The sequence below is a fragment of the Wolffia australiana genome, chromosome 4 (genome assembly GCF_029677425.1).
Source record: "Wolffia australiana isolate 7733 chromosome 4, ASM2967742v1".
NCBI lineage: Eukaryota > Viridiplantae > Streptophyta > Magnoliopsida > Alismatales > Araceae > Wolffia > Wolffia australiana.
In genome coordinates, this window is record NC_135838.1 from 11,889,969 (window position 1) to 11,915,315 (window position 25,347).

Genomic DNA, 25,347 nt, shown 5'->3' on the forward strand with positions numbered 1-25,347 from the left:
AACCGGGACGGAAATTTGTCCCTGGATGACGCGACGGGACGGTTTTCCAATCGTCGGACAAAATAAACCGTCCCGTCTGAAGTTCTCGGATTCACTTCAGCAGGGACAGACGGACAAAACTGGGAAAGTCGGGACGATTTTTTCAGCCTGGGACGAAAAAACCGTCTCGTCTGCGTCCCTGCACTGATTCCGGACGTCGGACAGGACTGTCTTCGTCCCGTCCCTTCCATCGCCCACGTCCCAGACGATCCGGAACTATACAAGTACAACACTGGCCTTCTATGTTACTATCTCTTTCTCTATCTCTTTCCATATGTCTCTCAATTCAGTATATATAGTTACTATCACTTTCTCCATTTCTTTCGATGTGTCTCGTAATTCAGTATATATAGTGACGAGTTTCTACTTGGGAGACGTTGTCTGGCGAGTTGGGGATTGAGCTCCGTGGCGATGGCGGCAGGAGCGCTACTGCGACGCCGGGGTTGGAAGGGAAGCCGCGGCGGGCTGATAACGCCGGTTTCAATCTTCTCAGGTTTCTCGACAGGTACCGAGGGCGACGATGTCGTCTCGGAGAAGACGACTGCGTGTGCTTCTCCGCCTCCGATCCACGTCTCGATCACTGAGGAAGCGGGGCGGGGCGTGTTCGCTTCCCGGCCAATTGGCGCCGGCGACGTCATCCACACGGCCAGCCCCGTTGTCGCTCATCCCTCTCCGTCTCTCCTGAGCAAGGTCTGAATCTGGATGTCTCTCTCTGTCTGTCGATTTGTGTTCATTTCACGGAGGTAATCGTCGTTTTTGATTGATTTTTAGGTGTGTTTTTACTGCCTGAGAAGAAGTTGTGGTGGCAGCCGAGATTTGCGTTACTTCTGCAGCGATGAATGCCGGATGAAGTCTGAGGTTCTTTCATCACCGCTGATTATTTGCTTGATGAAATCAGAGGTTTATCGAAGATTTTTTTTTGAGGGATTCTATGTAAAACCGTAATTTAATGCTGCTCAGTGTGGAAAGTGGAGCTGACAGCTATTATTAGTTGTATTGTTTCTTTGTGGAGACGACATGGAATTCTTTTTGTGACATGATCTTCTTTGCCTCTACTTTTGCACATCGCTGGTTGAAATGGTTCTTTCGTTGTCTGTTGAGGTCTTCTCAAAATTGAAAACTCGATTAAGATGTTTCAATAAAATACTCTGGCTCTTGTACTTGTGGGCATCATCTCTATGAATTTCGTTCTCCTGGTGGTGTTTCTCTGTCATAAAAGAATCTCATCAGCTTATCTTCGAGCGATTGTGATGATATAACAATCTGTTCAAGGAAAGAGGAGTTTCATTCATATCACAGCTCAACCCATTTGTTTTGTGTTTTCATTTTTTTCCCCCGTTGACTGCAGGGATTTCTAGAATGGGAGAAAAAAATCTGCTGGTCTGCGTTTGATAGTCACTGCATGTACGTGGACTAATTCACTTTTTTTCTCCTTTCTCCAGAAAACCCTGTTTTTCAACGTTTTTAACCTTTTACAGTGTTGCTTTTGTTCCATGGCGGCTTTCTTATAATTAATGTTTACGATTGGAATTCCCTTTTATTTTAATTGTATTCAGAACCCAAGAAAAATTAGCCTAAAAAAATAAATGGATAATTCCTTGCAGTTCGTGGATGCCATTGAAACTCATTTTATTTTCCTTTTGGTATACCGTTTGAAGAGATCAGGGGTTGAAATATCCCTTTCTTGTAAAGCGATTGGCTTGTATGGTTATAACCGGTAGGGTATCTCCAGACATACTGGATATTCTCCAGCCATCTATTCTACACCAGGACATGATCTCAAAGGTTCGTCAATATTATAATATTTTCCCTTCCTATAATGAATTTTGTCTTATGCTGTTGTTTCAATATCCAGATGGAAGAGGAGTTTGAACTTCTGAAGCAGGCTTTCTTGAAAGCCCATATGGAGGATTCAGTCATTTCATGTATCGTCCTCTCTCTCTCTTTCTGTCTCTCTCCCTCGTGGAAAGAGGGGATGATTTTTAACGCTGGTGCCTGTTTGACTGAACAATCAGTTCTCACAAAACATTGGTATCTTGGAGTACTGGCGCGAATTCGTATAAATGCATTTCGAGTTGAAACTGTCGGTGCATCCTATGAAGACTTGCTAGATTTGGCTTCTTCCTCCGTCATGGCAGATTCTGGAGTCGGGAATGCTGTTTATATGCTTCCATCCTTCTATAATCACGACTGTGGTACGATCTCCGTTTATGCACATCAATAATTGTGAGTACTAATTGTGTAGATAGATAGATGGATGGATGGATGTATGGATGAATAGATAGAGAGGAATGAGGATCATGATGACGATTATAGCAAAAATAATAGTTATGATGATTATGGCGATGATGATGATGAAGATTATGATGATCTCATGTGGTGCATATCTCAGATCCAAATACACACATTATGTGGATCAATAATGCTGATGCAAAAGTGAAGGCCCTCCGTGATATCAAGACAGGTAGCTTTTTGCACGATACATGCCTGATGGATCGAATTTCGGAAGCTTCTCATTGGTTGTTACAAAGATAAAGTCATTGTTATGTAGGTGAGGATCTCCGAATCTGCTATATAGATGCCAGCATGGATCGAGAAGCTCGGCAATCTATTCTCTACCATGGCTTTGGCTTCCAGTGCCATTGTCCCCGGTGCTTATCTGGAGATTGAATATCTTAATTAATTTGTCTTATGGGTTTCTCTGTTGACAAATCAACTCTTTGGCTAGGGAAGGTCCTTTCGTGCGACCGGTGCAAATTTCTAACCGCACCTCGGACATTTGCCAGACAAATCGCACGGCCCGCACAGAGGCCTGAGCAGTGACGATGTGCAGTTCTGTCCGATTTTCTTAAAGAAAAAAATATTTGCTCTCTTCCTCTCTGGTGTCTCCGTCTCTTTCACTCTTGCTCTTCTCCCCCTCTGGCTCTTGATAATTCTTTTCTCGCTCATTTGCTGCCTATCTCTTCTCTCCCTCTCTCTTCTCTCGATGATTACTCTCGCTTGCATGCTGTCTAGCTCTTCTCTCTTTAACTCACTCTCTCTTCTCTCTTGGGCGTTCTCAGCTCACTCGCTTTTCTCTCCCTCGCTATCTAGATTGATCGTTTTTATCTCTATCTCTAGCTTTTCTGTGCCGCACTCTCTATCTCACCTGCTCCTCTCCCTCTAGCTCTCTCATTCCTGCCCTCACTCTCCCTCTCTCTTCTCCCTATAGCTTTCTTCCTCTCTCTCTCTTCTCCCTATAGCTTTCTTCCTCTCTCTCTCCTCTCCCAATAGCTTTCTCCTGCTCTCGATCTCCTCTCTCTCTTATCTCCCAATATCTTTCTCCTGCCCTCGCTCTCCTCTCTCTGTTCTCCCTATAGTTTTCTTCCTCTCTCTCTCTCACTATTCTTACTCTGGCTTTTGCCTTCTTTCTTGCTCCTCTTTCTCTTCTCCCAATAGCTTTCTTTTATTCTCTCTCTTTCTCTTCTCCCAATAGTTTCCTTTCCATCTCTCACAGTCTACCTCCTCTCTCTCTCTATTGCTCCTTTCTCTCTCTCTCTCTCTCTCTCTCTCTCTCTCTCTCTTCTCTTCTCTCTCTATCCATCCTCTCGCTTGCTCTTCTCTCTCTTACTCACTTTTTTCTCCCTATCTCTATGTCGCTCTCTCCTCTCTCCCTTTATTTCTTTATCACCATTCTCTATCTCTATCTCTCTCTTCTCTCCCTCCCTCTCTCTCTATCATTTGTGTGATGTGCGACGCAAAATTCCACATAAATTTGCCAAACACATCACTCAAGGGTTTTGGTGTGACCGAAAAATTTGCACAGGTGCACGGCTTTTCGGAATGCATCACATGACCTTCCCTTTCTTTGGTTCCAAGATTAGTTGCCATTGCTTTTAAAATCACCCATTACTAATAGACTTTTCCTTGTTCTGGCTTTTAGTTTTAAATCAGTTACCCTTTATCTGAAATTCTTTAACAGTCCTAGTTTGTGTCTTAGTTAAGGATATTATTTAGACTCTGAAAAACCTCGGCTCTGGAAAGCTGTCATAAATTGAGGGACATATTAAGGTAAAATCTAGGAATGGTATATTTAGATTGTTATACCCATTTCATAAACATCTAGATTTAGATTCTCATAGATATTTCGTACACTTTGGTGCGCTCCCTAAATGATGTGTAAATTTTTATAACCATTTATAAGTTTGGGTTTATTAAAATCCACAATTTCAAGACATAATAGGCACCCGATTTCTTCACTCAAGTGTACTGTAGTGTGCCTGACACTCAAGGGAAACTCGCGAAGGAGCCCATAATGTGTTTTCAATCAGAAGTCAACATCATTAGCAAGGTCTCTGAGTGTAAGATTATTAAGAAGGCCTTTTCTATTTGATGTATCTCATAGTTGTCAATGAATCATGGCCAAATACCATCTGACTCTTTCCGAGGATAGTTGTACTTGTGACTATTACATCCTCCAACCCAACAAAGCCGATTCAAGAGTATCTCATAGGCTAACACGTTAGTCTGATCTAGGTATTATAGATATGCATTATTTGCAACTTCATCTTAGTTATAGTGAAATCCTAACTAGGTGATAACTAAGCTTAGGTTATTGTATGGCAAAACTGGTGGATGCCATGTGCTCAGTGTATTTTTTTGCCAAGTACATAGCACGATGAACTAAAACACTAGGGTAAATTAGCATTGTTTAAGATTTATGATTTCTACATCAACAATTGTAATTTACTTACCAGTACAGAGCAAGTAAGGCTTAAATTTACAAGGATAATTTTCTAACTGTGTGACTTTTTATTCTAACATATTTTTAGGTTTTTTATGTATTCCTTAATGAGCCAAGTCTAATTTAATGAAAAAATTATGGTGAGAATGAATTCAAAATTATCATACGAGTGTGAAAAAAATACTTATTTCGTTGAACCTTATTTATCCAAATATTACAAAATAATTTTATACATTGCCTATTGGGAAATACTACTAGTGTTGGGTTCTAGAGACCTAAAGGCCTAGATCTGTATGAAGAAATCATAAACGATACGCAACAGAAGACTTGTGAATCTAATGGCATCGATTAAACGATACGCAACAGAAGACTTGTGAATCTAATGGCATCGATTAAACGATACGCAACAGAAGACTTGTGAATCTAATGGCATCGATTAAACCTTTGAGCAAAGTACCTTTGCACGGATCACATCCGTAGCTTCCTCGATCCAGGAGCGATACAAATCGAGTTACTCAAGTGTCCAGCCTCTAGACGCATCCACACGGTCCACAGCACATTGGAACTCCTAGTTGACAAGCCCCGTTCAACGTTGATCGCCATCATTATGCCATCCCGATCACATCCGCAGTGAAGAGGAGCCATGGACATAGGGGAGGAGAAGGAGAAGGCCCGTGAATAATTCTGTGCTGGGTGAATTTTGTTCAAGTTCTTCCCCTATTTATATTGAGTGGGTATTTTTCATAAAACCTCTTAAAGTTAAGTATATCTTCCGACGTCCAAAAGACCATTTGTGTGTGACCCTCTAGGCTCATGTATTATTTTAGTTAATAACTCCAGCGGCCCAATAGCCTTTATTGGCCTTCCAAATTAACTATATCATCATATAAATTAAGTAATGTCGGATCGGTTTAACCCAACCGAAAGGTTGATTCCCCAAAACGTGGGTTGCGAACCTACACCTCGTGTTCTAGAAGATACAAACGAGTGTGCATCGACTCACTCATGGAACCTATTCGTCATCAATTGTCGTGTACATATAATTCCTCATCCACTTGACGCTCCTTGGATGACTTAGGGTATGGTCAACTATCAAACCCTAATTGGTCATCCAAGTTAGTACTGATGCATTCGAAAATCATTGGAGAACTCTTCTCCAATATTTCACTACCTTTGCAAGGGACTTCATCGCATCGTCTTCCTTGAGCTGTCAACACTTATACCGAGGGTGGACCATCCCATCTTGAACACTCAACCGTCTTCGTGAACTTCTTGATGCATCTGAACTAAGACCATCCGAACTAATACCATTTAGCTCGTCGGGGCGCAGTTTGTCATCGAAGAATCTATCGGTGGACGAGCCGGAGTGGGCAGTTAAGCGGAAGATGCGTGCAGCAATTGGCACCGTGTAAAGCTCATCAGCAGGCAAATCTACTTTGCTGCCAAAGCGCTTGTGTGTTCGTGCCTGTTCTGAATTGTCAGCTATCATCGTTTGAAGGTTGAGAAATCTGGGCCCATAACGTTTCTCTCTCAATGTCACAAGTTGCTTACATAGTGAGGAATCATCAGATTTCCCAAATATTTCATGCCAGCAAATCTGTATTAAAAAATGCTACATTGATGTGCCAAAAAGTGTCCTCTTTTGGGAAAAAATTTTAAATAATAAGCAAAAACTTATATGCACTTAATCAGATTCAAGCCCATGTCCTCAATTCTATCAAAAAGTAACAGTTAATTTTTGTGTGTCCAATCCCATGGCACGCATATACTTGAAAATGGTAAATTTACATTACTTTTTTTGAACATTGAGAATCGTCTATGATCTTAATGAGTTAGATCGTGACATGGGCTATTATTGATTAAATATAGTATATTTCATGTCAAATTCCTAAAAAGCCATTCTTTTTATTACAACTTGTAAAATTATTGCCTTCATGAAGTTAAAGTCTAAAATTTTGTGCAATCCCAAAACTCAGAGAATTAATACTATCATTTTGAAGATACGATAAAAACCTAAAGATATTTAATAAATCCAAAAGGTTTGTTTGATTTATATATTATTTTTATATGCAAAAAATGGCAAAGTGTTTGGTTAAAATACCATCAAATCACGAAAAAAACAGAATACCATTATAAAATGTAATATTTCATTTTAAGCTTTAGTAAAATTCATTCATAATAATTTAAAGAAGAAAAGCGGAAAAATACATGAAATTAATAATAAACTAGCATGGTATTACTTATTATTGACGCGGGACTAAGATCATTGGAGCACATCTGCTACCTTCATTATGCTGGCCAGGGATTTAATGTACCTTATTCCTCTTTTCAATCTCCTCTTATACCAATGATGGAATTTATTGTTTTGACCACTCCGTTGCTTTTTTTTGTATTTTCAATCTCTAAGCTAAGAATGATTTGAATTATGTGAATAGAGACTCCTACTTTCTAAGGACCGCATTTTCAAACATGACCTAGGCCAACTTAATGGATGTTCAGGGATTCATTTGGATCTATTCACTGAAATATTTCCCTAAAGAACATGCACCATCTATTCTTATTGTCTCTATATGAAGAATGGTAAAATAATGACCATACTTATCATATAAGTAGGATCATTTAGTGTTATTTTTTTATGTATTCAAATGTTCGTCTTGAGAATCATTAGAATATAAATGTTTAGAATACGTGCTTAACACAAGTGATCATTATAATATGATCTCATCATAATTAACATTCTGATTTCATTAATTCAGGGACCATTATTTATTGTCCTGCATTGGGCCTTGATAGGTCACGCCATCAAGGATCATCGACGGCGTCGTCTGCGCCGTTCGCCACCGTCATTGAGAACGCGGTGAGGATGCTCCAGTATCATCTTCATCGTTCTCTCTCGTGTTTTATATTTTTCCATCTCGTCGTTGTGGCTTTGTCGTGTTCGCCACACTTCCCTACGTCCTTCGTCGTCGTCATGGGGAGGGGTCCTTAGCAATTTTAGATCCCCTCCATTGTGCCCTTCTTTCCTTGTTTTCTCTTCTTTTTAATTTTAATTGATCCTTTAATTTTGTAACGAGGAGGCTGATTATATAAGGGTCCGCCTTAATGGACTCTTTCTTCCCCCCTTGTTGACCAAATTGGGGGCCCATTGACCTCTCCTCTTTATAAGGGAAGAGGAGGAGCCCTAACCATTCAGACCAGGAAAAAAAAGTTTATTGTGTTGTGTTTCTATCTCTGGTCTCACCCTCGTCGTTCAGAGAGAAAAGAAGGAAGGATAATAAGGAAAGAAAGGAAGAAGAAGATAGGGGAGAAAAGGAGCAAATTGGGGGTGTGAGAGTTTGAGTTCCAGCTCTTCACCCTCCTTTTTTCCAATGCTTTGGCGTCCTGCGTGGCTCGGGACACGGGCGTTGGACCTCATCGGAACTGAGCAAAGCTTCCTCTGGACCCTACGTCGTTCAACTCGAGGTTCAATTTCAGCTTGTTCAAATTGGCCGCCTAATTCAGTGTTTAATTTGGTGTTTAATTTTTTGTTCAATTCGACCACCCAACTTGGTGTTTGATTCGGCGTTTGATTCGGATTCAATTTGGCGTATACTTTGGCGTTCCTGAGCTAGGCAACCCTGGTCGCGGCCAACCGACCTTACGGTAGTGCCGATCGCACAGGAGTCCTCGGTGATACTAATTTCAGAGCTGGCGATCTGCAGCTCAACGACAGCCTCTCCCCGATTTGACGACATTCCGTGGCAGCCCCAACTCTGCAAAATTCTGACACCGCTGTTGGTGCCGATCGTCTGCTAAAAATCATCGGGACCACCAAGCTGTCGACCCTCTCATTTGCCCAAAACCGCGTTGGTCGTCATTGACTTGGTGCCCGACGTTGTGTTCCGCCATGGGGTCTCACTCGGCTGAGCTCCACGATTGCTTCCATAATGCAATCTAGCACCCTAGTGAACAAGCCTGGGTTGTTCCAAGTTGGTCTGTCGCCAGAGATTAGCTTAGGAAGCCCCTAGGTCCAACCAGAGGCGCCTCCGAACTGGCCAACCAAGCAATAGTTGAGCCCCTTGAGTCATCGAGGCCGCCCCAATGCGGAGTGCACGAGTTGGAAGCTCGCGGTTCGTCAACCCCACCAACGGTCCTCTTGTCAATTGGAAATTGATTTGACCTCCAGACTCCGGCTCTGGCATGCTCCATCACCGCCCCTGCTCAAGCCGTGATTCCACTCCGCCGACCTTTAATCAAAGTTCCGGCATCATCACTGCTTGTCGACCTGCCGTCCGCTCTCCGGCACCTCCTCGCCACAACCCCTTCGACTTCGGCAACCGTCGAAGGCTAGCCATGCCGATGACGCGGTACACCATCTTTCCATCGCTCGTTCAATTATCACTTATAGTATAGTTACGTCTCCACTCCACCACGCTCGTACAGGGCAGGTGAGAGAGGTATTGAGAGAGAACTACGACTCTGTGAGTGTCTTACTAGTAAAGACGAGACCGTTTGTTACGTGCGAGCCCTATGATAACATGCATTTTTAGTGCCTTATATTATTATATTTATGTGCATTTATGCATTAAATTACTCATATTTGCATGTTATCAAGCTTAAAATGATTAAATCTATTTTTAGAACAAATTTCTGAATTTTCTATATTTTTAAGATTTTTCTAATAGTATATTCTAAAAGAATATAATTTTTTGAGAAATAATATGATTTTTATGGAATTTTTGGATATTAAATTTGGAAAGATATGAATTTTCTGATTCAAAATATATATTTATACGTATTTTTTGGGCTTTTATTTGATTTAATATGAAATTTTAAGTATTTTGGTTTTATTTATGGCATAGTGTGACGTGGCGTGCCGATGTGTCACCACGTCAGCATTGAGAAAGAGATTTTTTATTTGTTTTTTGTCCTTTTGACATGTACATGTGGCATGGAATATGAAAAGTCGCGGAATACAAAAAGCCACGGAATACGAAAAGCCACGGAATATGAAAAGCCACGGAATACAAAAAGGCACAAACTGATGACATTGATGAGGAGAGAGAAGATATTAAAGGCTAGGATTGCTTCAACTTCTAACGGCCATAACTTTTCATCTTCCCCTCCTCTTTCTATCCATACCCTCTAATCTATAAATAGAGGCCTGGATCATTGTAAAAACCATCTTGAACTTGCTTCCCACTTTTGTGGGCTGATTGAAAGAGAGTGAGTTTTTGATGGAGGACCATCCTAGAGACGGCACGACGGGACGACATCAGCCACGCCGAGCAGCTCGCGTTGACGCTCGCCACCCGGGGTTCAAGTACCCCGCGTAAGCATCTCTATCTTCCCTTGTGTTTGTTTATGTTTTGCTCGTGTCTTTGGATTTCATGGACTGGGCCAACGTTGGGCCTCGCCTTTTTATCTTTTACTTTTTAAATTTCAGTTTTATTTTCAAATTGTAAGGAGAGGCCGAACCACGTCTCGCGACGGTTTGTCCTCTCCCCACGTTCACTTGGCACCTATCCTCACTATATAAGGGGATAACATGCCCAAGGAACATTTGATTCATTTGTTGAAAGAATTTTTACAACTCTTGTCTCCACCTATCGTAGTGAGTAGAGTAGAGGGAATTGGCTATTCCCGCCCACGTCGAGACCACTCCGCGGAGTAGAGCCCGCGTCCCCCACATCAAGACCACTCCGTGGGAACGCGTTCAACGTCTTCGTCGAGATCAGTCCGAAGAAGTCAAAAGATTCAAGAATTCCTCCCTTCTTGAAGCCAAGAAGCCCTTCGTCAAGATCACTCCGAAGGGTCTCAAGGATTCAAGAAAGCATCATCAAGGGAGAAGCATCGTCAACCTTCACCGTCGAGATCACTCCGGGTACGCGTCGCCGTTGTTCCTCCCCAAGATTTCACCAACCTCCTCCAAGAACGCCCTCTCCTTGGGAATCTTGGGTTGTTAGTTCCCAAGAAACGTCCAAGAAACCTCTTCTTGGAGGTTATCATCCCCGCCGCCGCCGTCTTCCGCCGCCACCATCGACCTCCTCCAAGATCCATCCAAGAAGATCAAGCAACGCCCCTCTATCATAGACTTGTTGGGTGGTTATTTTCAAGAACCCTCTTCTTGGAGGCTATCGTCCCTGCCGCCGCCATCGTCCACCGCAGCCATCGCCATCTGCCCAGAACCACTGAGATTTCAAGAAACCGCCACCCTCTTGGCGTTCTTGATCAACTACCGCTCAAGAACCCCAAGGTTTCAAGAAACCACCACCTTCTTGGCATTCTTCATCTACTATCGCTTAAGAACGATCAAGGCTTCAAGAAATCATCACCTTCTTGGGGTTCCTGATCAACTACTATGCAAGAAATTCAAGAATCGACACGAGCCACCATCCAGAGGCATTCTTAGGGTGATTACAAGCCAAGAACCCCATCCTCCGCCCTTGTTGTGCCTCACACACGCGGAATCTCCCATCGCCTTTGACTACGTCGAGACACCATTTCCCACGCCGTGGACTATCGACATACAAGGTACCCTCTTGTCTCCTCTCCGTCATTCCCAGTATTATTACCGCCTTCAGTGTCGTCTTCCCCTATCTCGTCCGCTGCCCTCTTTCAATATAATCTACGGATAGGGTTAGCCACATTCGTCGAGAGATAGGATATTATTTTTTTGGTTGAAAGGATATTCGTTGATTTGAACGCCGTACATCTTAGGGCCGTCACACGCCCCTTAACTCGTAGTCGTCTAGTCGATCAAGAGGGTAATTGGGAGTTTGATCTAGGATCAATATCTTCCCCTTGATCGGCGAGGTCTTCTTCCTTGCTTGTAAACGACCGGGTCTTGCTCATTCGACGTTTTCTTCATCGTCATATATTCGTATCATTCACGAAATTATTCATCGAATTCTTGTGGCGTAATACGAGCCGATCGATCCCGGCAGGTTGTATTACATCAGTTTTGAGATCCATCAAGAGTGTTCTTGGTGTCTTGGGTGTGTGGGAAGAGACAAAAGAGAAGAGGGGGAGCTTACTGGCACTCGCAAATCGCCGTGATCCTGGCAGAATGTAAGGATCTAAGGTAAGTGTCTTCGCCTTACGTTGTTTCTCTCCCAACATCATCGTTATCATAGTTATAGTTTTTTTAATCAACGTTTCATTTATCACTTCACTTACGTCCCCATTCTCTCATCTCTCCATCCTTGCCATCGTACCACTCCATATCCAACCACTATCCTCGTTCATACCATTGTTCATCGTCATATCCATCACAATCACTTACTCTTTTCTTTCGGTTAAATTAGCTTATAATCACGTATCTTTTATCGATATCACTAGCTCACGTCATCAAATCTTGCTTTCGTCGATCCTCTCGTCCATCATGACTAGTATAAGAAAGTAATTCCTTAATCATCGTTCCCTATGGAGACGATCCGTACTCATCACTAACTAAGTATTTTTAAGTGCGGTTAAATATTTTTTATTGAATAATCTCAATCGCCAACGACAAATTTTAACCCGAAAATTGAGATTATCACCCTACGGACAGCATCCGTTCGGCAGTAGATGCCTTTGTCACTCCGACGAGGTTCGAGAGGTGACCGTCGCCATCACCCGATGACCCCCCGGTCCAAGCTTGGATTGCAGTGCCTCCCTCGAGTCGGAGCCTGCACATACGATACGTAGGACACATTCCATCACGTTGGAGTTACATAACCCGTTAGGGTTTCATTCGTCAGATGACGACACCGTCGGCGATGGATGCCACCATCATTCATCGGTCACTGTCACGTCCAACATCATCAATGACACCCCAACTTCCAGCGCCCCAAATGCCGCCTGCTTGACGGCCCTTGTCACGCTCTCCACGCAGTGGACACGGCGGGCATCTGGTATCCCATCCAATTGCACCCAACACCTGTTTAGTCGAGGACCCTGTATGCAACGGGGTTGGTGTTTCCACGATGAGCCTTCGACCTAGCTTCAAACCACCCGTTGGGTCCCATCGCATTGGACGTTGCGTCCCATCGCCTTGGACGCGCATGCCGTGCGTGGACGTGCGTTGCAGACATTTCAGCCACCGCCCCACTGGCCACTCCATCCTCCCTCGACTTCTCCGACCTTTACTAGAGCTTTGGCATCTTCATCGCTCATCGAGCCACCGCCTGCTCTCTGGCGCCTCTTCGCCTCTCCTACTTCGACCGCCACAGATTGTCAACAAATTCTGAACCACGAGCCACGTGCCTACTGCTAGGTTCTGTGATTTGGTTCTTCCATGGAAAAAATACGTTCCATGGATGCAGAATCATGGTCGATCGATTCTCAATCGATCTATAAAACAAAACATTTGTAGTACCTTTTGGGGAACTCGTTCCACCATTGACTTTGGCGCTCTGAGATCGTTCTGAAGCTGTTCACGCGTCCGGCCTCTAGAAGAATCCACGCGATCACTTGGCGCTTGGATCTCTACGTCTTCTTCTTCACTTCTTCTTGAGAATCTAGAAGATCACCTCGCCATGAAGATACTCTTCTTTGGATGAGTGTAGAAGAGAGTGGAGAGGGGGGGGGGACTCTCAAATGAGGCTTTCATGGGTGCTTAAAATGAGACCCCCTTTCTCTCTTTATATTTCACTTAAGATTTTTCTCCAAAGAAAAATATAACTTTAATGGCCCAAGAATATTTATTGACCAACCTTATTAATTAACTATATCAACATATAGATTAATTAAATAAGGATCGATTTAACCCAATCGATAGGTTAAGTTTCCAGCCCGCGGGGTGCCAAGCTACACCTCGTGCTATAGAAGATACCGAGTATTCTCGAACTCTCTCATGGACCCTTTACCGTCATCTTCCATATTTCTTATGTGACTCCCACTGCTCCTCTGCCCCGCTACACACAATTCGGAAATTATAGTTATTTAGGAAGATATGTTTCAAAATAACCAAAATATAGCGACTGTAGTTATCAATATAATTGAATATAATTACTAAATATTTAATTAATAATATGGAACATGCGGTGGAGATGTTAATACAAATAATAAATACCATCTCAAGCAAGATGACGATGTTGTGATAATATTTGATCTTGTTCAAAACTTTTTTATGAGTAAGATAAATACTAAAAAATGTTTTTGATGGTACAAACAAGTAGAGAATTTGAGGTATCTAAGTAGTGGTGGCAATATTATGAGATGCATGTTTAAAAAGTTATACATAGTGATGGGAATATAAAATGGAATGAACTTAAGGCAACGATACAATTATTTATAATAGGCACTGATGAACATAAGAAATATTTATAAAATTTGAAGAACTTTTAATTATATATATAAGGGTCATTCGTAATTAAACTCCATATGTCCAAAGTGTTCCAGAGATACTAAGCGTCATTGCTGTATTATGCGGCACATAGATTGGAGGTAACCCAACTGAGCACAATAGATTGCATGGTTGAATTCCTGAATCCTCAAGTTCAGGAAGTGAAACATACCTGCATAGGTTTAAAATCCAAAATTAGATCTCTAAAAATGATAATCTCCATAATTTTTCATACATTAATCAGAAACTCATGAGCTTAGAAGAGCTCATCAAAAAGCCTTCAACCCACTGTAATATCCATTTTAGTCAGTGCCCAACTTGCCCTTACATCGTTCCATAGTCTATGAATCCTCATGACCGGTTCCAATAGTGCTGGGATGTGGACGGGATGGTCTTTTTGTCATGCGACGAAAGAATCGTCCCATCCAAAGATATGGGCAAATTTTGGGATCAACATTTTTCCCGGGGAGCATCGTAGGGGATGACTTTTGTCCCATGGGATGAAAACAATCGTTTGTCCGGATGTCTCAGACGTTGGACAGACGAATCTGGATGGAAAGCTGCCGGATTCACATCCGAAGGTGGAGATGTAGCCATGTGGCCTTGCACTGACAATTTGCATCAAAGTCTCTGTTTTTTTACGTGCGTGCAAACATACGCCGCTCAGAAATAATTGTACATATGGGCCTTCGCATTCTCTCTCCTCTGCAAGCTCCCTAGAAACTTGAAAAAATATATTTTAATATATTAAAAGAGTAAAATTGGTTTTTTTTCGACCGGGACGAGGGATGGGACAAAACTTCATCCCAGGAGGACTGGATGGGACGAAAATTACTCCCGCAAGGCTGGACGGGACTGTTTTCTAACCGTGAGAAAATAATTTGTCCCGTCCTTCGTCCCTGCACTGAATCCGGATATCGCACGGGACAAAATTCGTCCTGTTTAGTCCATCTTCCACGTCCGAGACAATCCGGAACAGGCTATTCCTACAATAAACATATAAAAGTACCTTGGAAGGTTTCTTGGCTCCCATTGACTATACACGTCATGATGCATATTTAATAAAATTGTGGATAATTTAGTCATATTGGTTAAGGTTTGGAATTCATAACCATTACGCCATCAACATCGTCATGAACCATGCGAGGATTTGTCAATTAGCAAGGAATCAAATATGTATTAATGATAGAGACATGATTGTTTGTACTACTGAAGTGATGTGAGATATGATGAAATGCTCTAGAGTTAATGACGATGGGGGATCAAATTTTACTAATGGTAAATATATTTTTAAAATTAATAAAAATTGGAACATAAAAATCTAGTAATATCTTGTATAGCACATTTAAAGGTTAAGAGCCTATTCAAAAGCCTTAAACAAAGACTTACCTTTTTTGGGTAATAAACACAAGCTTGCCACTTGGGCAAGTTTTTCCTCTCGCTGGACTGTGATTATTTTTCGTATGAAAAATAGCCACACTTAATTTTGTAAAAAAATATGTTTTTTTTAAAAAAGATCCCGATAAACATTTGACGAAATTGCAAAACATCCATAAAATATACTTATTTTCTTATTCAGTATTTTTAACTCAAATATCCCCAAATATGCTTGAAACTACCATGCTTATAATACACATTTCTTCGGAACACGTGATTTTCAAGCATTAATATACCTTTCTCAGCCTTCTGGTTAAGATCAAGTGCAGTAATCTGCCTCAAGCTCCACATAAAGTTGTTAATTTATTGGCTGATGGACCAGGCCACCCTAAAGATCAATGCAGAATCCTGGAGCCCCACCTAAGTTAACCAAAGTCTCGTCAAACCAATAGAGAAAAACCCCACACAATCAAACTATTTTTTTCATCCATCCTCATTAATGCATTTAATTCATTGTCTTTTAAGATAGTCAAAGTTATTTACTCTCTCTCTCTCAATCATATATAACTCTCTCTCACAGTATATATATATATCTCTGGAGAGCGACGTGGGAGACGACTACAGGTAGCTTGAGGTTGCATGAGACGGCTCTGACCTTCGTGGCGGCTTCAATGAACAATGACTACGATTTGAAGCCGACCCACGAACGATCGTTGAGGTTTCATCCATTTTCCCCAGTCGAGGAGACGATGGCAGACGAACCTTAAGGCGAAATTCACCGGATTGACCCCTTTCAACGAAGAATTTTGGGGAAATTTTCCGGTATTTGGTCGTGGAGCAGAGATGGGTGCTCGTGGCGATGGCGTCGTCCTTTGCCAAGTCCTCTCGTTGTTCTCGATAGTCAAAGTTATTAATTTTAATGCCCTTCTTACAACCACTCGCTCTCTCTCTCAATATATATCTCTCTCTCTCTGGAGAGCGACGTGGAAGAGGACTGCAGGTAGCTCGAGGTTGCATGAGACGGCTCTGACCTTCGTGGCGGCTTCAATGAACAATGACCACTATTTGAAGCCCACCCACGAACGATCGCTCAAAGTCTCTTCCATTTTCCCTGGTCGAGGAAACGACGGCAGACGAACATTGAAAAGAAATTCCGCCGATGGACCCCCTTCCACGAAGCAATCGGGGAAATTTTCATGTAGTTGTTGGTGGAGTAGAGATGGGTGCTCGTGGCGATGGTGTCGTCCTTTGCCAAGTCCTCTTGTTGCTCTCGATAATGGCTTGGGTTGTCTTATCTTCAACGCTAGGCCTCACCCGAAAAATTAGATCTCTGGTTCGGCCGTGGATTTCGCGCCGAGTGGACGCTGAAACTTCGCTCATCCTCTCTATCCAGGTCCTAGATCGCCATTACTCTTCCCTTTTCTCTGTAACTTTTATCAGATCATGATGAAATCGTGGGGTTATCGCAGAGATGGCAGCATGCCTTCCTCGACGCCTTCTTCTCCGCCATCTGCTGCGTCGTTTCTGTTCCTTTCTACAAGGTTTTTCTTCCCCTGTTATTTTGGGTGAGATTTCCTGATAGATTTGATTCTTTCTTCTCCGTAGCTCTGAATTTGGGTTGCGTTGTGACAGAGTGAGCATAGAAGGCTGGCCAGACAGATGACGCTGTTGATGGCTTTTTGCGTGTACATCGGGAACTCAGTTAAGGTGATGCTCCATTATCATCATGTTCATGAAAATTGTACAGATTCAAAGATGTTCAAATCGTAATGGTCAGAGTCTGTGGGTTAATTTGGAAATTCAAGGATATGGCGTCGGCCCCAAGACCCAGATCTCCCCCTGTGAGAAGAGTAACAGCGACCAAAGAGGAGGAAGATAATGCCACGACATATGGTCTCCCCTCCTCTCACGCTCTCAACACAGTTTGCCTCTCCGGGTACAATATCTACGTTCAATCTTGACAATAATTCTATCTTTATTTATATGTTTTGGACGAACATTGTGTCCAATATCAAAAGCAAAACATCATCTATCGAGTTCATATTAATTTTTTCCCTTTTTGCCTGGAAAAGAATAAAAAGCTGATTCGAATTATACTGTCATTTTTTGCCTGAAAAAAAAGTACTGTCGTTAATGAAATATTTTGCACTCTGTTTACACGATACTGTCAATAATTACACTATTTCTGTTTCATTGCAGATTCTTGCTTCATTACATGGCAGTAAACGGCCTCCATAAAGATGGCATTTACCTTGCCATGGCGACCTTCCTAGCCGTTCTGCTGGTCCTGCTCATCGGTTTTGGTAAAGATGAGCTCTTCTCAAGCCATGAACGCATACCCACACCTCAAAAACTCATAAAATCCCACAAATATCCTGATCCGCAGGAAGAGTGTACCTGGGCATGCACAGCATAATTGATGTGCTGGCTGGAACATGCCTTGGAATCGTCATCCTCATACTCTGGATCTATGTGCATGCCTACGTGGACGAATTCCTCGTCTCCGGGCACGATGGTACTTTAGCTAGCAGCCCCTGCCCTATCAAATTCACTACCATTCTCTCTCTCTCTCTAACTCAGCTGATGAAATGGCAGTTATTCCTTATTGGGCTGGGCTGTCTCTGCTGCTTTGCTTTGCTTACCCGACGCCCGAGTCCTTCACGCCAAGCTTCGAGTACCACACGGCTTTCAATGGGGTCGTCTTTGGTATTGTAAGCAATGCTCTTCCCTCTTCCTTCTCTTCTCTTCAGTTTTCCGCCAATGGTTTTTTTACTCAAGTTTGTTGGATTGTTAAGGTGATGGGCGTGCAGCAGAGCTTGGGCAGTGGCACGACGGATATATCTCTTCAGGTGCTGGCCGGAAGGACAATTCTGGGGTTACCCGTCATTCTTCTCGCCAAACTCTGCAGCAAGGCCCTGGCCAAGTGGTTGCTGCCCATTCTTTGCACCACCCTCTCCGTCCCTGCCAGATCATTCTGCTATGTTCCCGGACTGATCAACCCAAAAGACAATGGGAAGACAGGCAGCAGTCAAAGTGGGTACGTCAATGTGGATACCGGCATCCGGTTCGCCCAGTATGCAGGTCTAGCCTGGTCCGTGATTCACTTGGCCCCTCCCGTGTATTCCCTTTTCGGCTTCTGAACTTCAAACTAGGGTGTTCAGAGCATTGCATTGTCTGAGGAATCGGGCCGAGTAGGCAGCGCCTACCGAGCAAAGCTTCTGTTGAAAAGGTGGAGTGCTTTTATCAAATGATGCATGTGGGCCGAGCCATTCCATCCCAACCCATCTCTGTCAGCGAAGACACGAACATGTATTCTGGACACGAACACGGCGACGAGCGCATCAAATTCAGGAGGGGGAACAGGGAATGAATAAAAATGGCAGAGAAACCCACAAAAACAGGGAAAGGAGGGGGCAATGAAGAAAGGGAAATAAAACAGAGGAACACAGAGAGAAGGCGAGAGAGGAGAGGGAGAAGAAAGGGAAATAAAACAACGGGGAAGAAGGGGGGGGTCTGATCACGAGGATACATGTTAAGGAGGACGATGATCTCTGATTGGTGGCCTGGATGAAAATGGTAGAGGAGAGGGAAACAAAGGCATGACCTTCCAGGGGAAATTTTCGCCCCTGCCCTATCAAATTGATGTGTAAATTTTTATAACCATTTATAAGTTTGGGTTTATTAAAATCCACAATTTCAAGACATAATAGGCACCCGATTTCTTCACTCAAGTGTACTGTAGTGTGCCTGACACTCAAGGGAAACTCGCGAAGGAGCCCATAATGTGTTTTCAATCAGAAGTCAACATCATTAGCAAGGTCTCTGAGTGTAAGATTATTAAGAAGGCCTTTTCTATTTGATGTATCTCATAGTTGTCAATGAATCATGGCCAAATACCATCTGACTCTTTCCGAGGATAGTTGTACTTGTGACTATTACATCCTCCAACCCAGCAAAGCCGATTCAAGAGTATCTCATAGGCTAACACGTTAGTCTGATCTAGGTATTATAGATATGCATTATTTGCAACTTCATCTTAGTTATAGTGAAATCCTAACTAGGTGATAACTAACCATAGGTTATTGTATAGCAAGACTGGTGGATGCCATGTGATGAGTGTATTTTGTATGCCAAATACAATGCACGATGAACTAAAAAACTAGGATAAATTAACATTGTTTAAGACTTACTGTCTGTACATGAACAATTGTAATTTACTTACCAGTACAGAGAAAGTAAGGCTTAAATCTACAAGGAGAAATTTGTAACTACGTGACTTTTAATTCTAACATATTTTTAGGTCTTTTATGTATTCCTCCATGACCCAAACCTAATTTAATGAAAAATATATGGTGGGAATGAATTCTAAATTATCATGAGAGTGTGAATAAATATGTATTCATTGAACCTTATTCATCCATATTTTATAAAATAATTTTGTACATTGCCTAATGAGAAATACTAACAGTATTGGGTTTAGAGTCCTAGATCTGGATGAAGAAATAATGTAACATGTAATGGCCGGGATAGAGCAGCACAAGAGGGAAAAGGTTATGGACGGTGATTTGTAGTTAATATGATGCGGTCTTTAAAATTCAACAAGTACGAAGAATTACTGTCCAATTCGAATGATCAACCAAGTTGACGAAGTTTGATTGGAATCACAATCAGACTTCTCAACGTCCCTTTAGACCAATTAGACACTAGGAGATGAGGGGTAAAGTGAATTACCCAACAGCGTCCAACACCTCTTGGTAATGACTAGTGATTTACCAAGAAGAAAGTCCTATCTCTCACAAGTTATGGCTATATTCTAATCAAGGAAGGTACACTCAGAGGCAACGGAAAAAATCTTTCAACAATACTAAAGAAAATAAACAAACTGCGAGCATAAGGGGATTGATCAAACCTGGGATTATGCCCGACGTCTGAAATAATGTGATCTGGTGAGAAGATTCAAGCACAATTTGCGCGGTGGCGATGGGTAATAGCCCTCAGCTGCAGGGTCACTATGGACGTGGAAACACTGGCACAGGGCAGCACACGGTAGGGCTGCATTGGTGCTGGCAGCACAGAGAGCAGTGGCGTGAACGGACGCCCATATGGTTGTGAAGGATCTGATGGTTGGCGCTGAATTGACTGGGTGCAAGCAGCGCCTGGATGTATCAGCAGGTGGTGCTAGCAGCGCCTTGGCGCTGGAACGTGTGCGTGTTGGCAGTACCTTGGTGCTGCGGAGCGCGGCCACTGATGACACTTGGGTGTTGCGGCGCGCAAGGGCTGGTGGTATCGTAGCACCACGGTGCGAGGGCGTGGAGATGCGCGCACACGAATGCGTGCGAAGACGTCAATGCCGAAGATTGGCCGTGGCAGATAGACTGTAGCCGCGCGTCTCGCACGGCGCGGCAAGAATGCGACGCATGTGGGAGAGGAGCGGCGTGCGGAGGCGACCTGGCATCAATGATGTTCCAAACAGCGTTACGATCGTGGCGAGGCGAACAGCAGTGGCAGAGCGGCAAACGGCGGTGGTACAACGGGGGCAGGAGGGTGCAGGCTTCAAGACTGAGTGCAAGAAGACGTTCTTGGTGATTCTTGAAGCAGACCAGATCAAGAACCATGAGTTCTTAATGGAGAATTATGAGCAGAATACTACAGCGGCGATCATTGATGGCGGTTCCACGGAGGACTTGCCGTCGAGAGGTGTGCAACAATCTTCCCATGATCCAATACTCAAAAGCAATTAAAAAATCCTCCCAAGGGGAACGGAAAGAGGGGAGCCAAAGATGAAGAAAACGTTCAATTTCAAATTCAACTGAAAAACGTCCTCTCGGGCATGTCGGCCTTTATATAGTGTCGAGGGCATGCCCAATCAGACCGGGAAGGAAGTCTCTTGACAAGCGGCCATCCTAAAACAATGAAACTACAACAATTCAAAAGGACGGACACAGAGAGGCCTGTCCATAATTCAAAAAGAAATTACATTTGAAATATGAGAAAATAAAATATGCTCATTGACGTGTCATTAAGCAGAATACTTGAAGGATCGGTCACGGGCATCGGCTCGTGCTGCTCGAAGTGGTTGCTGGCATCTTCCCGTGTCGATAGCGGGATGGTCCCCCATCATCCTCCCGAAATAGGAGGAACTCAACTCTGACAAGTTGATGTCAATGACGTCATCGATTGGCTGCACTTGCTCTGGTCAAAGTCGTCGTAGATCCACTTCCGTGATCCACATGTCTTCTCAAGAAGGTTGGCCCTGCCATCAAACAAGAAATCTGCGGCCCAACCGCTCCCCTACAGTGTCGATTACTTTCTATAGTACTGTATTTATGTTTTCCGGCCTCAAAGGTTTTGAAAGGGGATGGGTGGTAAGTGTGTTTCATCCTCATCTCTACTTAAGCTCGAAGGGCTGTGAGGTTTACAATCTGGTGGCATAGGATGGTAGCGCACTAAGTCGCTTACGTTAAAGGTCGGACAAATCCCCCACTCTAGAGGGATGCTCACCACGTATATGTTGTTATTGATCACCCGGACAATCGAGAAAGGCCCGGCACTACAAGGATGTAATTTCGTAGTGACCCCTGGAGAATTTCTCTCAGGACGTAATCTAACTATGACCTGATCTCCCTCTTTGAACTTAACGGACCGTCGTCCTTTATCAGCAGTTTCCGTGTACTTGTCATTTTGAAATGCAATGCGTGAATGGATGCTTTGATGCATGCTTTTAATATGTTGTGCAAAATCTAACCCTTCCTTGGAAATTCTAACATGATCATCTAATAGCATGATGTCTAGAGGGCTGGGGGGGTAGTTGACCATACACAATTTTGAAAGGAGTCGTACCGGTTTTACGGTTGACTAAAGAGTTATAGGCGAATTCCGCTCGAGGCAACACTAGATCCCATAAACTGATATTATCCCCAATGATGGATCATAATAAGTTGCCTAGACTACAGTTGACAGGTCCAGTTTGACCATCCGTTTGAGGATGGAAAGCAGTGGAAAAATTTAGTTGGGTTCCCATGAGGACCCAAAGTGTCTTCCAAAAGTAGGTCGTAAATCGCACATCACGCTCCGAGACGACAATGTTTGGTACTCGTGAAGTTTGACAATGTTGTCAAAGAAGAGATGTGCGATGCGAGAAGCGTCAAAGGTCTTGGAGCACAGCACAAATGTGTCATTTTTGAGAATCTATCGATGACAACCATAACCAAGTTGTGGTACTATCTTGCCGTGTCGTCGTAATGTCTTTGGGAGTCCCAAGACAAAATCTATACTAAGATCATCCCAGGTTCTACTAGATACTGGAAGGAATGTGTATAATCCGGAGTTTTGTTTGTTCATCTTGGCGCTAGAGCACGTTAAGCAACGTGAGACTATCTTGCCAATGTCTCTTTTTAGTGACAATCAGTAGAATTGATATTCTACGGCTTGGATTGTTTTGTTGACCCCAAAATGACTACTAAGGCCTCCAGCGTGAGTTTCCCATATGAGCAAATCACGTAATGATGTACATGGAATACATAACCTGATGCCGGACGTCGTCAAGACGTCGTCCGGTCGACACCGAGGGTAGCAGCTCGGTATCGAATCAGGAAGTCTATCGAACAACGACGTTTGACATCGTCCGATAATGCTAATGGACAGGTATGGATGATGACGTGGATGCGAGAAGTCCTACGTGTCGTACGTGCGAGTGCCGAGATGCGGAGATGCCGTTCCAGAGATTGACGGGGTAGCTATGGGTGAGGTCAAACGGACCTCCCGAACCTCACCCGAGAGGGTCGAGGGCTAGTAAGTCACCGAACGGGAATATCTCGCTAATATGCTCCCACTCGTTGGGCTCGCCAACTCGTACCAGCCAGGTAAGACCCTTGTTGAATTCGTCGTTTTCTCAATCTGTCTCACTCTCACCTACGTCTAACCCGAGCGCGGAGGAGGCAAATTGAAAGCGAACTGAAGAAAGTAAAAGACGTGAAGAGTAGCAGAATTGGGGGTACCTTTCGTCGCGCTGGCGACGGATATCTCGTATCAATGAGATCTGGAGGAGGCAGCAAGCTGAGGACGCCGGCGTCGGGGTGGCGCATACGGGGGGAAGGCGTGACCGACAGTGGAGGGTGGCGATGCAGGATGCTTGGCGAGGGTGGAGAGCCTGGGACTCGGCCGACCGGGCAGCACGGGACAGCACCGAGTGGTCTGAGGCCAGGTAATGCGCCGGCATCGTGATGGCAGGGCGCCGTGTGGAATGGCGATGGCACACGGCGTATGGTGGCGTCGGGTGCGGCGAATACGCAGCGCCGGCTCAGCGCGAGTATCTGGGGGGGGGGCCTGCACCGACCGTGGACAGAGGTGACAGCCTGCGGCGGTGGTGGGCAAGCTCCCCTCTCAGCTGCGTCTGTCACGACCCGCGAGCGACGGGCGGGGCAGCGTCGTCGTGCGCGCGTAGGGCACCAGGCCGCGTATGCAGACTCGGGACAACACGCACGATCGAGCAGCGGGCGGCCGGTGAACCAGGCGGGCCGCGGCAGAACTGTTCGGGTGGGGAAGTTGGGCGGGCGGCGGACAGGTCCAGCGGTCGGTGGCGAGGCAGAACGTGCGGGGAGGCACGGCGAACGGCAGAGAGGCCGATGGTCGGTGGTGGCGTAGGAGAACGGAGGGCGGCGACGAACAGATGGCGGCGACGCTTGGGAAGGGCACGGCGGCGAGGGGCGGCGGCAGCGACCGGTAGGGTGGCGGCACAGGGGTGACGGCTTCCCCTTCTCTTCTCTCTTCTTCTCTTCTTCCTCCTCCTTTCTCTACTTTCTTCTTCTTCTTCTTTCTTCTTCTTCTTCCTCTTACGAACGTGACTCTTCAAATTCTTACGTTATAACTTTCATTGAAAAATTCAAGAGTGAGTCTGGGGGGGGCGCCCAACCCTCCTTATATAGGGAGGATGAAAATGGCCCCCCTTAAACAACAAAGGAAAAAAAGAAAAGTCAAGAAAATGAAGGGCTTGTAAGGCCCACTAATGTAGGTGGGAGGGGAAGATATCCTCATATGGGTTCTTCCCCTAGCTACAACGACAAAATGGTGAAGATGAAAAGCGATGACGAGAAAATAAGAAAAGTAAACGATCTGAAGGTGGCGTGTCGTCACTCCGTATATCTGAACCCAGGGTCACGCGTCGACGCTGCGACTCGTCGTGTCGGCTGGACACGTGTCGGTGGCGGGCTCGATGATGGTGCTGGCTCCTCACGTGACGATCCTGTAGTGTCGGACGGTGCCGCGCCATCATAACCTCTGTCTATAGAAGAGGTATCCGTCTGAAACATAGTAGTCCAGTAATTCAGAAATTGCTCTTTCTTTTAGAGCGCGTAGTGTAGATCCAAAGTCAGGACAATCCTCATAGTCATCTTTAATTTGTTCAAAACCCAAAATTTGGGTTCGCATCATGTTGAGAACTAATGGCCGCATACTTAGGGCATCGGCTACTGCGTAATCCTTGCCCTTCTTGTGCTGGATAACGAATGTGTAATCTTGTAGATATGCAATCCACCGGGCATGACAGTCGCTTACTTTTCGTTGATCGTGTAAGTGCCTAAGGGCACTGTGATCAAAATACAAGACGAATTCCCTTGGTAATAAGTAGTGCCTCCAATGTCGTCACGACTACACTAGAGCATAGAGTTCCCGATCATAATTGTCATATCTTGTGCCGGTGTCACTTAGTTCTCCACTAAAATATTCAGTTGGATGTCCCTCTTGAGATAGGACTCCTCCAATGCCTACTCTGAAGGTGTCACAAGCGACTTCGAATACCTTTCCAAAGTCGGGTAATTTGACGACTAGTGCCTCCATCATAAGTTTCTTTACAAGTTTGAAGGTCTTATCGGCCGCTGGGGTCCATTCAAATTTCTCCTTTTGT

General features: G+C 44.1%; 2 protein-coding genes across 6 annotated transcripts; both read left to right on the top strand.

Moving 5' to 3' along the window:
* The first annotated feature begins 369 nt into the window (after positions 1 to 369).
* SDG38 (SET domain protein 38) lies at positions 370 to 2,962 on the top strand. Of its 4 annotated transcripts, none has more exons than XM_078573780.1 (9): positions 371 to 729; positions 811 to 897; positions 1,388 to 1,443; positions 1,698 to 1,824; positions 1,895 to 1,964; positions 2,055 to 2,234; positions 2,432 to 2,503; positions 2,591 to 2,690; positions 2,768 to 2,958. In XM_078573780.1, the coding sequence occupies exons 1-9, from the start codon at positions 451 to 453 to the stop codon at positions 2,853 to 2,855; spliced, it is 1,059 nt and encodes a 352-aa protein (XP_078429906.1). In that variant the 5' UTR covers positions 371 to 450; the 3' UTR covers positions 2,856 to 2,958. The 4 variants fall into 4 exon arrangements, with proteins under 4 accessions (XP_078429908.1, XP_078429906.1, XP_078429907.1 ...); XM_078573781.1 differs by having other exon boundaries at positions 372 to 729; positions 2,773 to 2,812; XM_078573782.1 differs by lacking the exon at positions 1,388 to 1,443 and having other exon boundaries at positions 370 to 729; positions 1,705 to 1,824; positions 2,768 to 2,962.
* A 13,570-nt stretch (positions 2,963 to 16,532) lies between these two features.
* LOC144701954 (lipid phosphate phosphatase delta-like) lies at positions 16,533 to 18,694 on the top strand. Of its 2 annotated transcripts, none has more exons than XM_078573784.1 (8): positions 16,533 to 16,839; positions 16,916 to 17,011; positions 17,079 to 17,153; positions 17,252 to 17,382; positions 17,646 to 17,749; positions 17,833 to 17,961; positions 18,042 to 18,157; positions 18,242 to 18,694. In XM_078573784.1, the coding sequence occupies exons 1-8, from the start codon at positions 16,606 to 16,608 to the stop codon at positions 18,584 to 18,586; spliced, it is 1,230 nt and encodes a 409-aa protein (XP_078429910.1). In that variant the 5' UTR covers positions 16,533 to 16,605; the 3' UTR covers positions 18,587 to 18,694. The 2 variants fall into 2 exon arrangements, with proteins under 2 accessions (XP_078429910.1, XP_078429911.1); XM_078573785.1 differs by having other exon boundaries at positions 16,916 to 16,987.
* The last annotated feature ends 6,653 nt before the right edge of the window (positions 18,695 to 25,347 follow it).

Excerpts from the sequence above, each read along its gene's own strand:
- SDG38 (XM_078573780.1), top strand. The coding sequence starts at position 451 with ATGGCGGCAGGAGCGCTACTGCGACGCCGGGGTTGGAAGGGAAGCCGC. Across the intron at positions 1,825-1,894 it reads ACCAGGACATGATCTCAAAG|ATGGAAGAGGAGTTTGAACT; the intron begins GTTCGTCAATAT and ends TTCAATATCCAG. Across the intron at positions 2,691-2,767 it reads TTCCAGTGCCATTGTCCCCG|GGAAGGTCCTTTCGTGCGAC; the intron begins GTGCTTATCTGG and ends CTCTTTGGCTAG.
- LOC144701954 (XM_078573784.1), top strand. The coding sequence starts at position 16,606 with ATGGACCCCCTTCCACGAAGCAATCGGGGAAATTTTCATGTAGTTGTT. Across the intron at positions 17,962-18,041 it reads CCTCGTCTCCGGGCACGATG|TTATTCCTTATTGGGCTGGG; the intron begins GTACTTTAGCTA and ends ATGAAATGGCAG. Across the intron at positions 18,158-18,241 it reads ATGGGGTCGTCTTTGGTATT|GTGATGGGCGTGCAGCAGAG; the intron begins GTAAGCAATGCT and ends TGGATTGTTAAG.